Source organism: Caretta caretta, chromosome 9 (assembly GCF_965140235.1).
Source record: "Caretta caretta isolate rCarCar2 chromosome 9, rCarCar1.hap1, whole genome shotgun sequence".
NCBI classification, from domain to species: domain Eukaryota; kingdom Metazoa; phylum Chordata; order Testudines; family Cheloniidae; genus Caretta; species Caretta caretta.
In genome coordinates this window covers 89,660,460-89,676,386 of record NC_134214.1, presented here as the reverse complement: position 1 = coordinate 89,676,386, position 15,927 = coordinate 89,660,460, and the positions used below count along the sequence as shown (strand labels likewise).

Here is a 15,927-nt window from a genome sequence, read left to right as displayed (position 1 = left end):
CTGGGCAAGGAGACTGGTACTAGGAGCAGGTGAAGGAAACAAGTGGTGACTAGGAGCTCGTTGACTGGGAGGGTAAACACTGAGATTGGACAAGGTGTAGGGGAGACTGGCACTGTTTGGACAAGGAGACTGGGACGAGCAGCTGGGGGAAGGGGTGGGACTGAGACAGGGAATTGGGAAGGGGGCAAGTATGGGGATTAGACTGAGATTGGATTGAATGAGAAGCCTTGTGAGGGGACTGGGATAAGAAGCCTGAGAAATGGAGCCTGGGACTGAGTAGACAAGGAGCCAGGGATGGGAGAGAGACAGGAGTGGGACAAGGACAGATTGAGGAGCATGGGCAGACAGTGTCAGGCTTGGTGAAAACAGGCAGAACACTCCCTTCCAGAGCCTGAAATGGAACCCAGCATTCCTGAATCTCAATATACCTCTGCTGTCAACAAATAGCTGTGAAACCCACTGTCAAAGCGTGTGTCCCATCCAACCCTAATGCTGGTCAGTGTAGAAGATGACAACCTATTACTATATTGCTATCCATTACTCTGTTAGCTCAAGTGGCAGAGATCTGTGCAGTAGATCTAAAGGTCTGCTTATGTCCCATGTGGGAGTCACTATGATGCCACATGATGGAATTTCAGAGGGGTTTTTTGTTTGCTTTTTTAAAAACTTAAGAAATTACATGTAAAAAAATTCATTTAAAGGACATAGTAAGGCTGGAGAGTCAAGCATGCAAAAGTTAGCAAATGGCAGTATTAAGGTTACCTATGCAACCTTGGGTGTGTGGATTATAATGGTCTTTAATAACATGATCACATATTGTTTTTCAAATAAATAATAAGAAATATAAATATAATATAATATAATATAATATAAATGTGATTATGGCAATTGCCAAAACATTGTCTCAACAATGAACAAGACACAAATATTAAGGTAGTCCCTTTCCCAGAGGTTACAATATAAAATGATAATTTATTATGTATATAATTCATTATTTAGAATTATATTTATAATGACTACAAATGCATTAAAGTAATGTCACTGTAACTTCAAGATTGTACGGATAAGCTGTTTATTTTATTTTACAGTAGCATCCAGAAGGCCCCGTCCAGATTGGGGCCCCATTTTGCTGGATACTTTCCTTTATAAACGGCCTTGAAGAGCCGTGCTCCTAACATCTTACACTCTGAAGCCTTAAGTTTTCAAATGTGTAGATGCTTAGCTTTAAGCTTTTAGCTCATGCAGTAGATGCTCATGCACTAAGCGCCAGAGGTCCCAGGTTCAATCCTGCCTGCTGACAACCAGGGTCTGTCAGTGTTATACGTGCTCCAGCCTAGGGCTGTAGTAAAAGCATGAGTAACCACACTATGGTCTATACCCCTGATCCTGCTTAACTCTACTGCAAATGCCAGTTTGTTGTTGCTGTCTTGGGAAAACCTGCAAATGCAATTGCAAATGTGTGTAAGCCTATCCATGAGCAGGGCCTAAGAAACTTGAGCAGACAATGAGGGAGGAGTAGAGGCACGAAAGTTCTTGAAGGTGAGGTGATGCCAAGAAGGTGAGTAACTTGATGGGGTGAACCCGATGTGGTGAGCCAATGGAGGGATTCAAAGAGGCAGTGTAATGATGTAGACAAGACAGAAGATCACAGGAGCTATGTTACATTTGGTCCTGAGGGGGCTGGTGTAATATAGTTAATTATCTATAATATCAATAAGCATAATTTATGTAATTACTAGTAATGCTTTAGTTCTCCAAAGAGCTGCACAAGCAATCAGCCTGATATTGCAAGCTCTTCAAGCATGGAACTCCATTGAAATCAATGAGTTTTACTGATGGGAGTTCCTCACACAAAGTGCTTGCAGGATTGGGCATATTAACTAGTTCAATCCCTTCCTTTAAAAAAATGTATAACTACTCACAGGATCAACCCATCTCACTGGGAGCTTATCACATGCATTGTGGGTTATGGGGTTGGCTGAAGCTGCTTGGTGGTGTCTCAGGTTGACTGTTTTAAGCAAGAGGAAGATGAGACAGTTCAACCCTGGGACTTGTGGGAAAGCTAATTTTACTAACACAACTGATGGGCCCAATCCCGCTCCCATTGAGGTCAGTGGCAAAATTCGCATTGATGTAAGTGGGAGCTGGAGCAGGATTTAATTTTTCTTAATAAAAATGACAAAACCACAGTCTCTGTCTTGATTAACTTATTATTATTTTACTATCACACAATGAAACAAGAGATGCGGGTGGCTGCCCTGGGCCTGTGGTTGCAAATTTCTGTTAGCTGCAGTGATAATGATGATAAGGCAGCCCCTGGGGAAATCTCTCTAGGTCCCACCCCCCAAATGCAGAACCGTTGAGGATCTCTGTTGGCCTGGCCTGTGTAAACACAGGGACAAATTCTACTCTGGTGTAAATGATTGCAAGCTCCATTGAGGTTAATGGAGGTGTATCCAGAGATGAATTTGGTCTGCAATCTTCAGAGCCCTTACTCACCCTTTAGCCCCCTTTAGTGTTGGGTTTAGTTTGGCATGAGACATTTGCATATTTGAACCAGCTTCCAACCTTATGTCAGCCCCTTAGTTTTCTCTTTTTGTCTCTCGCTCTCCTAACTTGAATTACCTTGATCCTACTAACAGAGGCTGGGTTTTCAAGATATTCTCTCCAGCCCCAGAGTGGCAGGCATGCAGCCTCCACAACAGCCTTTTTGGCAGGTCCCAAACCCTTTGCTCTCACCTTACTTCTGGAACTAGCCTAGTTAGGAAGGGACCAAAATAAAGTCTTCTCCCTTTAGCAAAAACTACCAGGTTCATTTTGTAAACCCACACAGCTATTTGTATTGAGAGAGCATGACAGCAACATTTATGGGTTGGGGTCAGACATAGGGTGCCCCATCCTAAAAGGTGCAAAACATTCTCCTGTCCCACTGAAGGGAATAGGAATCAAGGACCTTGCAGGATCCAGCTGCTAAGGAATACTGAGTATTAATCATGTTTATTACCCTGGTGTCTAAGGGCCAATCAAGAATAGTGCCATGTTGTGCTAGGAGCTGTACAAACAGAGAGTAGCAGACGGTCCCTGCCCTGAAGAGCTTACAATCTAAATAGACATGACAGACACAGGGTGGGGGGATGGGTAGAACACACCAGCAGACTGAAGACGATGATGGCAGCAAATGGCATGTTAGGGCCATGATTTTTTGGAGCCAGAGGGGGCTAGTTAGGAGGCAACAAGGTGAAGGAAAGGGAAGGAGGAAAGGGAGATAGGTAGGGGAGAAGAGGGTAGGAAGACTGAGGCTGAGGTGAAAAGACTGATGGAGAGGGAGGGAGAAGGTTGGAGGAACCAGCCTATCAGCACAGAGTAGAGAAAGTCCAATCAAAACTATAAAGAGTTCTCCCAATGTGCCAAGGTCTCTGCTTTGGCTTGTTCTTACGGTTGCCAACTCTCCAGGAATGTCCAGGATTGGCTATAGCCTGGACAGCTGCTTAATGAGGATCATACTGTATCGACCAGGATGTTACCATTACGAGGATTCTACATTACATGAAAGCATTAGCCTTTTAACATTAGAAAAAAGAGTAGATCTTGACAGCTTTGGACTGCTGTACTCGTGTCTCTAAAGCAATTTCTTGTTACTCACGGTGAGTAACAACTATAATAAAGGTTTCAGAGTAGCAGCCATGTTAGTCTGTATTCGCAAAAAGAAAAGGAGGACTTGTGGCACCTTAAAGACTAACAAATTTATTTGAGCATAAGCTTTCGTGAGCTACAGCTCACTTCATCGGATATGCTCAAACTGTAACAAAGTAATGCTTACAGTAGCCACTAGTTGTTTCTGAAATGCAGGTTGTCTGAAAGAGGCGGTGACAGTAAACCAAACAATTAAATTCAGCACCTTAATGAAAGCGCTGAGTCAAGACTCTGGCAGTCACCTGATGCATTTTAATCAGAAACAGGAAACTTCTATTATAACTTATAGGGAAAATAGGTCAAGCTGCAGGGAAAAAAAACAAAACAGACTAAGCAAAACTTCCAGCAAAAGGGAAGAGGCTCTGAAGTATGATTTTCTGAAACAGCTGGGGACATGTTTTGTGAGCTGACCAGAAGGACAGGGAGGGGTGATACAGACAACATTTCAATATGAGGAGCTATATAATTGAGCAAGCAGTAGCTAATCCTTTTAAACTTAATTGCATTAGTTGTCTGATTCTTCCTGAGGTGACAGCAATTTATGATCAGGCTTTAAATAAAATGGCACCCCTGCCTCATTGAGATTCATTGTCTTCTTCAGCATCAGTTTCAGTATAGATCTGTTTTCAGTCATATTAAGTAGTCAGGCAGCTAGGGCTAACAGTGATGACAATCAAACTTTTATGCATTGTGTAGTAAATGTCAAGCTAGTTAAGGGGATTTTTTTTATTTTATTTTTTTTTTTTTGAGTAGTGGGAGTGATGGACAGTAACTTACACTGGCCTAGGAATCCAGCCTTTCCCTAACCCAGTTTCTTTCTAAAGTCAGATTGTATGACTCAAATAAATTGGTTAGTCTCTAAGGTGCCACAAGTAGTCCTTTTCTTCGTACTAAACATTGACATTTTAACTATGTTTCATATTAGTGATCAGTGCAGATGGGTGACAAAGGTTCCAGCATTTATAGTCTCTGGGGAATTCAGAGCATATTATAAAAGCCCCAAATACAGGATTCGTCTGTAAACAGTAGGATGTATTAGTGAAAATGAAAAATGTTCTTGTTTTCATATTGAAACACACTGACTGATTATGCCACTGCTCTCTTGTGGATGGAATCCACGGCATGGCTTTGGCCCTTCACTGCTACCACAGACAAGAGATTCTCTTGTAGATTAGGTATTAGAGGGGTGTGTTTGAGCAGGGTGATCTGCTTTCTGGCCAGGCTGTTACAATGAAGTTGTGAATGGGCATGGGGGCTACCACCGTGATAACTGTGAAGTAGCACCTGGACTTCTGTGGCTGGAAAGTTACCACATTTCCTTCAGAATACACAGGAAAAGGAGCGCAAGGGTGAATAGAATGCAGATTTACTGTTGTGACCAGAAATTCAGACAGTGTGCTCTGAAAAATCCCATTCTAGCAATTTTTTAAAATAAATGTCAAATAAATATAAACCTAGAAAACATTTTTGTTACTGTGCCTTTAAACAGCATAGAATATGGTTTAATGCTGTGATTTTAAAAGTAAGCTGCCTCAAATACAAAATTCAATCTTTCCCCACACACCCCAGACTTGTAAATAGTCACAGAAGGAAGCTCACCCTCTACCCCCTTACAGAGAGGCTGAGTCCCTAACCATGTTTTCCCCAGGAATTCAAAGGTGGGGGGGGGGCGACAAGGGTTGAGACCATGAGGGCGAAGGTAAGGTATATGGCACCATAATAAAAACTGAAAAATGTTTTACGACCATTTTATTAGATTTAACTCTTGTTTTAAAATCATCACAGAAGTTAAAGTTGGCTACTCAAGCCAACTATGAAGCATGACATCTACGTCCTTCTTGGTTTCTTGTTGTAATTTTTGCACAACTCTTTGGCATCTTCTTGTGTGCCCGTTGCTTCCAGTTCTTCTTGATATGCTCATGATCAGACAGAAGGCAACTTTTTTCAGAACACAAAATTCATTCAATGAGGAAAAAAACACTCAGCATAGCTGTTGTGACTGGGAGTAGCAAGAGATGAGTTCCTACTTCTTTCATCCCAGGAAACATAGCTCAAAGATTAGGTCGAACCACTAGCGATGATGAAGAAGTTGAAGTTAAATCTTCATTGGTTCGTTGTAGGATATTCTACTCTGTGTTCAAAATTTTCTATTCTGTCCTGATCACATGGCAGCCCCATTGCTGGCAGCGCCTCACTCCACTCAACTGTCAGTATTTTATAAGACAGGCACCTGTAAAAATTATGTGGAGGTTGAGTAGAATCCAGAAATCGCTATTGTAAATTTGTAAGAATCAAGTTTATGTACTTTTTCAGCTGGCTTAGCAAGAACTTCTTGTCCTCTTCAGTTATGGAGTCAATATAAGTACCTTCATTAGTCAACTTCTGGACTGAAGTCTTTGTTTCTTCCAGGACGTTTTCAGTGGATATCTCTGATTGATCCAAGGGTAGCTTCTATTGCTGGACAGAGATCTACTACTGTTGTAGCAGATACCTGGATGACATTATTTAATTTAATGGATGACCCAAGTGTTTTCAACAGTAGACTTACAAGAGAGAGAATGACAGGTTTCAGAGTAACAGCCGTGTTAGTCTGTATTCGCAAAAAGAAAAGGAGTACTTGTGGCACCTTAGAGACTAACCAATTTATTAAGCTTTCGTGAGCTACAGCTCACTTCATCGGAGAGAATGGCAATCGTCTTCTCTGAACTTAGTAACAAAAGTAGTCCACCAGCCTCACTACTTAGATCTGTCCTATCTTGTTGGATACTTTCCAAAGCCCGTAATAATGGTTGCAGTAATTTTAAAACAACAGCCAAGAATCGCTCATGAGAAAGCCAGCCAGTTTTCCCAGGTTGGACTAATCTGAACTTCCCAGTCCCAGTGTATCTTCTATTTGTTTCCAAGACGTTCAGTCCTTTTGAACGCTTGCTGAAAAAAAAAATATAACAAAGCCATTACATTTATAGCTTTTTAATATATTTTGAAGATTCTGCAGTTCATACTAGTGCTAGCTGGAGTAGATGGCCTCTGCAGTGTCTACAGGAGAGATTAGGGTTACACTTTTCTCTGAGCAAAGCTTGTGCTCCGTCATGTCTTCCAGAGAAGTTTGCAGCTCCATCATGCACAAGCAGCCATCTGTTTGGGGATCAATTTACAAGCATTTAAGTCTCCTAAGATGTCACAGATGCAGCTGATGTGTCTTTTATAACCTGAACATCTAGAATGCATCTACTGGCTTATCATGGACATCAAGATAACATATGCAATGACTTGATACTTGATGCCTATTTGCATTGGTGAATTCATCAGCCATGTATGACCATTTTTTGAACAGGGATTCTTGGTTTTAAAAATCATTTATCACAGAAGTCTGGCTTGTCTGGGTGGAATATTAGGGGCTAGAGGGCCTAAATGGGACTGTCTGTGGCTCCATACTAACTAATATAGTATTTTGGAAGCTAACATTTGTTATTGGCTTGGTGAAATCTTATGATAGAGTATACCACCAGTTTGAGATCCGTGCCCTGTTTCCTGGCAGTCTGACCTGACATTGGTGCTTTTAGCTGTGTCTCATACCAGGCAGCATGACACCCATAAAACCCAAAAAGAATTTCACTCTCTAAGTGGGACATTGTTGGATCTTTAATACATACTGGCTCCTTTTGAAAAACGTGTCTTCTGGGAGAAAAGCTCTGCCTTCCACAGAGTCTAGTATGGAGTCTATAAAAGGGGATCTTTTGACTTTGAGCAGTTGAGAGGAAGCCCAAGATCTAAAGAGATTGGTTTTGTGAAGCCATGTTGTGTACAGATCCTCGTGCACAGTGGTCTTCAGTAGCCAGTCATCCGAATAAGGATAAATGAAAACACCCCGATTCCTCGGGTGAATCGTTGCCATAGAGGGGCATTTTGTACAAACTCTGGGCACTGTGGAGAGGCCAAATGGAAGCACCTTGTAATGGAAATGACACCCAGCAACCACAAATCAAAGTGTGTGATGAAGTGAAATATGAAAATAGGCCTCCTTTAGTTGGAGACCAAACCAGTCAATGGTGAACAGCGAAAGGGTTATGAAGGCCAGAGTCACCATTTGAAATTGAATCTTTCAAGCATATTTGTTCACATTCTTTAAAGTCTACTATTAGCTAGCCCCTCCCTCCCCATTATCCTTTTTCCACACCAGAAAGCATCAGGAATAAAATCGCCGACTCCTCAGGAATTCAGAAACCTCAGAGAGCGTCTGAGACAACAGCTTGTCAGATTTCTTAGAAACAGGACAAGAAGCAGGCATGGCCCACACGGACTTAGCCAGATGAAGCAGAGCATCCAGAAGTGGTAGGGATAGTCTACTCCTTGAAGTAGCATCGAGGATATCAAACACTGGGTGAGACGTCTGTTCTGCAGGCACTGGAGGAAGATTTAAATTGGATAGCATAAGATCCACCAAAATTGTGGAACTGCGCAGAATCCTCAGGAGGGGAGGAGACCAAAGCCACCCCTACATGTTCATCTGGCGTTAAGTTGGGCTCATAATCCATTTTGGAATGCTCCTTTTCAAAAGGAGGAGCTACCCCTTCCCTGTCTCCCTCAGACAGCCTATCAGTAAAGCTGATGGATCTGGAGGAGCTGGACCCATGGATTTGTGGACTGTCACATCTTTAATAAACGAAGCGTTACCTCTCCATCTGGTTGGAGTATAATTGAAAAATCCTTGAGGTGGCCCCCAGTACAGCCATGAACCCCAGGATTGCCAATCTCCCCAGCAACTAGGGTGCGGGAACATGCCTGCAGGAGGCAGACCATATGGTGTTACAAAACAAGCCACTGGTCTCCATATTCTTGTTCTCTCTTCTTCCTGGTAAAAGATCTGGGTCTGGATCTGGATCTGAGATAGAATGTACCGGGGTTAGCAGTGGATCTGAATGGAAGTATGAGATCCAGGTCTTGGAGACTCCGTAGAGTAGGGTGACAAGATAGCAAGTGTGAAAAATCGGGACAGAAGGGGTGTGTGCGTGTGGGGGGGGGGTTAATAGGAGCCTAAATAAGAAAAAGCCCCAAATATTGTGAGTGTCCCTATAAAACTGGGACATCTGGTCACCCTACCGTAGAGGTCCAGAGGAGGAAGGACAGTGTGTTCTGGAGGAAGATCAGTAGCAACCTTTGGCCTCTTCTTCCTAACAGGGGACGAGGAAGAAGATTATGGAAATGGGGAAACAAGCCTCCTTTCGGAAACCGTCTCCTCCACTCGGAACTGATGAATCAAGTGGAGCTGGAAGGTGAACCTGAGCTGTTACTGGGCTAGAACTCTCCAGAACAGAAGATGTAGCTAGAACCGAGGACTCAGACATGGACAACCTCAGATCTAATGTTTTCCACAACTTCATCTCCTTTGTTATCAAAGCCGGGGGTGGAACAGACGTCCACTTTGTCTCCATGTCAGTCCTGTCAGAATCGGACAGATCCGACCGTTGTTCACGGGAGCCGGCATTGGTAACAGTAGCCGTTTTGTCTCTGTGCCTCTTCTTTGGTGCTGTGACAGATTGAACTGAAGGGGCTGACAGCCCAGAGTCTGGCACACTGATCAATTTCATCTTTCTGAATCTGGAAGCGGAAGTTGGAATTGACCCTGATCCTGCAGTGGTTCCGATAACTAGAAGGCACAAGGTACAGTACTGGGGCGGGGTGTGTGTGTGTGGCTGAGTTGTCTCTTGCCTGTTCTTCTGGAACTGTGGCAGTCAGATCCAACCACATGGCCCTCGGTTCAGGCATCTGTCGCCTTGGGGGCTCGACTGAGAGAACTGTAGGAACGGAGTCTGATCCGGGCTTCTTGGAAGCCTGATTGCTGGTAGTCACAGGAGCAGAGACTGGCCTCGTAGCCTTGGTATCTGGGGCCTGATTGGATCTGGAAGGACTAGACTTTGTTTCAAACACAGTTCAGCACCGCAGCACAGGAGCCACTAACCTTGGCTCTGCAGTCTGGAACTTTAGTACAATTCAGGACCAAACTTATTTATCATAGCACCATCCACACTGATAGTGCTGCATAAATCCTGAAGAACTGTCATTTTATTCCAAAGGTTTCTATTGCATTAAGATAGTTTCAGGATAAAATAGTATATTGGGTACCAGGTGTCTTACAGTATAGAATCATAGAATATCAGGGTTGGAAGGGACCTCAGGAGGTCATAGGGGAGGAAGAAGGTGGATGTGTGTGGGGGCACTGCATGGAACTTCTAGCTTTAGATTTACCTTTCCAAAAGGAGAGAAAGGCTTCATAGTCTTATTCACAGTCTATTGCATAGCACCCCCCCATTGTAGTATCGTGCAGCAACAACACACACACACACACACACAGAGTTCTATTAAAACAAGCAAAATCTGGAGTTCTTTTCAAGACAGAAGGTGTGTCCTTTAAATCTGATGACTCACATGGCCTTGTGAACAGGAGGCATAGTGACTTGGAAATCCAATACTTTCCTTTGCAAATGCTAGTGGAGACATATTGGACCTTTACTGCATTTTAGATGGAAGGACCCTGTTTATATTTTTGCAACCCTCTTTGCAAAATTCTGACCATTAAGAAACTATATGGATGCCCTTCACGTGGCTGGAAACCCAAAGCAGGCAAATGGCTCAGAAGGAGCAGTGAGGTCTTGGCTAAAGATTGTCCCTTCCATGCTGTATACCTTAAATCCTTATCCTGCAGGTGTGGTAGCAAGGTACCTCCAACAGGAATTCCAGACTTGCTGTTCATAAGTGGGCAACTTTAAAAAAAGGCCAGGAGGAATACCACTCCCTCTGCCCCGGAATGATCAGCATCTGCCTCCCTTCTCTGCCCATTATCCTCACACTTCCTGTGCATTGATTCTTATTCCTCTCCCCCAGTGCTACTCTAGAACTCTAAGTATTGCCAGACTGGAAGACATCTTTGTATAGTAGAGTTCTAAGTACCTAGCCCAGCAAACGTATTTTGATTAATTACCTAGGTACAACGTTCACTAGCTTAGTGGTGTTTTCTGCCTAGAAATAAAAACTGATATACTGGCATACCTTGCCCTGCAGATGGTTTTTACACACACACACGCACCCCTGATCTTATTGCAAATGGCCTTATACAATAAAACCATATTTTAGGAGGCATTATCAGCAACCTCATTTGTTACATATCTTCTATTTTTCCAGAAAGAAGAGATTAAGAGACCAATTAGCCTTCATCCCCCTGCCCTCCTCCATTCACTTCTCTTTAGGGAATTATTTAAGCTAAAAAAATGTTAGATGCACAGGAAGAAGAAGATACAGATTATATCCATATAGAGAATGCACAGTGTAACAAGAATTAATTTCTTAGACAGGGTCTCAGAGGTATCATTAAAGCTCATTGTTCCCTGCAGTACACCCTAGTCTTCAGCAGAGGGCATTGCATGGAGAATGAATGACTTGCTTTGCTTCGGGCCACCAAACTCTTCAAGCCTGCCATTGTGTTGTAAAAGCATTGTAAAAGCAACTGATCTGGCAAAGGCTTACTCATGAGAGCAGTCCCACTGACATCCGTGGGTCTTGCTTTGTGAGAGGAAAGCCTCTCTGTCAGTGAATACTGCATGGACAAGTCCTATGCTTGTAACAAGTTTTCCCAAAAGGCACCAAGTGTCAGATGGCACAACCCACCAAAAAGGTGGCCCAGCATTGTACAGATGTGTTTTTTCAGAAGTGTTCTTCGTATTTCAGATTGGTATATAATATGATTCTGAGCAAGCTCTGACTTGACAGCAGCACCAGTAGCTATGAGAAACACTGATCCAGGGCTAACTGCACCCGGTCCTGCTTTCTCAAGGAGTAACTGGCCTGGGAACTCTGTATTTGGGTTCTGTACTACGGAAACAGGCAGCAAGCCCTATTTAGTACTTTAGTGCAGTTTTTAGTACTCCCATGCATTCTGGGCCTGGTTCAAAGCTCAGTGAAGTCACTGAATTTAATGGGGCTTGGATCAGGCCCTTTGGCTGGTAAAGATGGTTTAAAAATTCTCTCTTAGAAAACAGTGTGTCAGATCTTAAAAATATAAAAATAAAAACAAACAAGGTGAATTGAAGAATGGAAACCACTTGGAAAACCCAAGTAAGTGTGATACCTCAACAAAGGTAACTTCATCAGATGAAACCAGGAAGAAAGCAAAAATCTTGTTATCAAAATACATCCCAAAGATATTAAGGAGAGTGCCAAAGACACTTTAGCACAATATATACAAGTCTGATTAAAAAGACACTACACACACACAAATAAGAGTTTATCAACACAAAACTGTTTAATATTTATTAAATGACACAAAATACCTAGATAACAGACTCACTCTTTGAAAGGACACGTATTTACATTATTTACCAACTTAACAAAGACTCTCTGTACCCATTTTAGACTTGTTATGAAACATTAAAAAGGTTTTGCTTTTTGCATTAAAGGACGCAATGGTGACACATGCCCCATTTGCAAATCTGCATAACTATAACATTTGATGCAGTTAAACAAGCACAATTTTATATTCTAGTAGCCGAGTGAAGAGGCTTCTTAAAAGTAACAGGGTTAGTTCTTTTCACTCCAGAGATACTTCTGAAGAATTGTTATAGAAAAAGTATATTACATTTTTTGAATGCTGCTGTACTCTTACAACTTTACTGTAACTTTTCAAAGAAAATACTCTTCCTATTATATGAAATCACTAAAAAACAGTGGTATTTGAACATTTTTTTAGATGCACAAATAAAACATTGTTTAAAAGTAAGCATTAGGGCAAATGATATGTTTAGGGAAACGAAAAATACTGTGACTGAAAGATGAGCATTAGATCAAAATATAAACCACGGCTAAAGCAACTTAAATTTGTTAGGTCTCTTATTAACTCTATTTACTTTGGCACCCTTGTGTGAACTATAGAACAAAACAATGTTTACAACACTTTCGCAATTACAGCATTTAAACAAAATGGTCACTTTTTTTAAACCAGCCAAGACCAAAAAATAGTCCATTTATGGGTATAAAGATTAAAAAACCTAAAATATATACTTCTAAGAATAAACTGCAATTTCTTATGAACAAGTCCGCTATAAACTGCATGCAAGAGTCAGGATTAAAAATATGTGGCTGAACAGACAAGCTGTTTTATAGCCAAATGAATTGTGGTCCAAGCCCACTAAAACAAAATTAATATATGGCTCAGTAGGCAGGCACGTGATCCCAGCAAGAAGTATGGCTGGATGCTAATCTTGGCTGCAGCTTTGTCACTAACCAGAAGCAGAAACCATTAGCAGAAGAAATGAACAATTTGTTGGGGATAGGCCAGTGGGGTAAATAAAGGGATATGAGGGCATGCTTTTCCCTGCTTTTCTTCAGTTCCTGGTCAAGCCAGTGTTCTCATAGGCCCTTCATTGGGTTACTTTAATAGCTGGACTGCCAGTGAAAAGGTTAACTCCGTTTCAGTGTCAAATCTTGAAGTAGGACGACAATTCAGGACATGAGTTTTCCACACAATAGTCTCTGCATTTACTGGTTGAAATAAATGGGATAAAAAACAAAAACAAAACCTTCTGCTTGGTTATAGTTGAAATTCAACACCCATCTAATTAGAGATTCTAATAGAGTCTCATTTTTAAATATGTGGCGTTGGTTGTATTTAAACTGTTGCAACAGATTGGAGCATGGGCAGTCAAATGTTTTAGTTTCCATCCTTCCCCTAAAAGTGAATATTTTGAAGCTTTTCCTCCATAAACAGTATCTTTTTTTAAATAAATCTTGTATTTGAGAAAACAGAACCACCTTATACATGGAGAAGAGACACATAATGCAACTGATACAGAAAGAAGTTTAAAAATAATGAAGATAGAAAAGCCATGATCTCAATTTCATTGTTGTCTTCTCCCTGGTGGCTCTTTGTTTCTGAGCTAATAGTTATAGGCTTGCCTGATTCTCTACAGGAGCAGCGTCCGCAAAGAAACACCCCTACTGGAAATATTACGCCTCTCAAAGGTAGTGACCCTGAATGTCTGCCACTGGATTAGACTGATAACTACTATGCAAAAAACGGATAGGTTTCTTACTGCGGCTCATGTGGAGACCTGTGCAAATTTTATAGGAAGTCAGCATTGAAGGAAGGATATGAAATGAGGAGTGCTCTTTACTTGGGGGGAACCCAGCTTCTTTGTTTTGTCAAGTGAGCACTTTATGTAAGGAGCTTGAGGGAAAAAAATGGAGGCAATTCACACCATACAGTTGTTTAAGAAAAGCAACATTCAGGAAGGGGAAGTTCTAGATATAACATACGCACACACACAAATATACAGGGTTTATGTATTCCACAGGGCCATAAAGTGATGAAATAATCGATCATCAAGAATATATGAGTGCTAGTCATCAGGCGGGTTAAGTTAAGACTATTATTATTATTTTTAACTAAAGTAACATTTTCTTGCCTCCGAGGGTTCTCTGGCATTTCTCAGGGCTGTAGATGCCTGAAAGTGAATTAGATTCTTCATCTTGCTATGCTGCATGGCTGAAACTGAGTCAGATGATTGACCAGGTGAGGAGGGGTAGGGGAGCTGTCACATGTCTAGGAAAACTGGAAAAATTAACTCTTCTGCTGCCACTTTATATTCCTGGCATATTCTGCTAGAGCAAAAAAAGTTTCCGGTTGCAAAAACTTCAAGCAATAACTTCACTGTTTGGGGAACCTATGTATTCAAGCTATTTTTTCCTCCCAGGTTTCACGAAGATCCAAATAATGCTCTTATCAACTAGGAAAACAGGATCTAGATGCCTTGAAGCAAATAAGTATCTTTCTGTACGAGAGGTAGGCTTAGGTTTCTAGGAGGCAAAGCTTGCTACTGTCTAGGACTGAGTTCTTAAAGCTTTAGGTTGGCTTGAGTTAACTCCTAAAAGCAATCCAACGCAGGACATATCTGTAAGATTCTCACCCCGTTTAAACCTACGGTGAAGTTCAAGCCATTTGATTGTTTCAAAGAAAAATAGTATTAAAATCCATTTGTAATTTTTGTTCATGTAGCTTTGTGGTGTGTGTGTGCAAGAACTGTGTTGCTTTTTGCCTCATTTTATAATACATTCTCTTTTGCTGAGTATTATTGAAAGAGTTGGACTCTCCTGCCCAAGACTAGTAAAAATTGTTTCTGCTGTTTTATGTTAAGAATAGGGTAAATACTTTACATTTTGGGGTAAGCCATATAAATACAAGTCTAAGCTTGTTAATTAAAGTTTTACTGTGGCACAGTTATTTAAGGAATGGTACATATTCTGTAACCTTACAAATCATTTTATATTGGTACCATTTCTTTTACATTTCCTCCTAATTGCAACAGAGAATTTTTTCTACATCAATAAGTATAACTTGACTTGGTAATTATTCCCCCCCAGGCCCCCAAAGGGTGAAATCCAAATATGAGTGAATCAAATCATTGGTCATTTTGTTACTCGATAAATACATCCAATATTCTGTACAGTAAATAAAAGTTTGCATGCAGTTTAAGCATTTTAAAGGCTATTTTCTGTATGTTAATTATGCTTCTGCTTCATAGTTTAAAGGTGTAAAAGAACATTTGTCATATACCAAGGGACTCCTCTTCAGACTCTGAGACAAATGGAATCACGAAGACCAGGTACTTTCTTACAGTTTTCTGCACATCATACTTAATAACATGCAAAGAGTTCAACAGCATTCTTCTTAAAATGTAAATAGTACTCTTTAAATGGGCATGTTAACCACTGAAAAAAGTCCACTCTACTATACTTTTCCATTACACTGCTTTCATTCATTCATCGGTAGTATAAAAAGTCAAATAATGGGATCAACAGGCTAGTTTATCCACCGGCAATTTAGTAGGACACCAAATGTGCAGAAAAACAAAGGCCAACATATGCTTATGCAATATAGTTGTACTGGTTTGGGTTCTCTTTGTCTCTTTCCATGTAGTCCCTGTCAATTAAGGATTCTATTCTCTTCTTAAGGTCAGCAGGCTGTAAAATAATGCAGATCATCAGTATTACTATTTTTTTTTTTTTGCAGCCATCTCTACGAAGTTTCTGATCACTCAGTTCCTCCTACTTTAACAATATTACATTAATACACTTTTCAAATTACCATCTGAATAGCTAAATATCCTATGGATCAATTACGGAAATGCCAGAGAAAATCGTTTAAGTACAAGAGCATGACAGACCTAAAATGTCTTTCACAGAAAA

The 15,927-nt window shown here is 41.1% G+C and overlaps 1 protein-coding gene across 1 annotated transcript in view; it reads right to left on the bottom strand.

Annotated features, from left to right (window-relative positions):
- Positions 1 to 11,964: 11,964 nt before the first annotated feature.
- The window catches only part of CUL4B (cullin 4B), a 31,770-nt gene continuing 27,807 nt past the window's right edge, over positions 11,965 to 15,927 (bottom strand). The window contains exon 21 of the mRNA XM_048864138.2: positions 11,965 to 15,702. Coding sequence (XP_048720095.1) covers positions 15,607 to 15,702 — 96 coding nt within the window. The 3' untranslated portion in view covers positions 11,965 to 15,606. The remainder of the gene's footprint in view (positions 15,703 to 15,927) is intronic.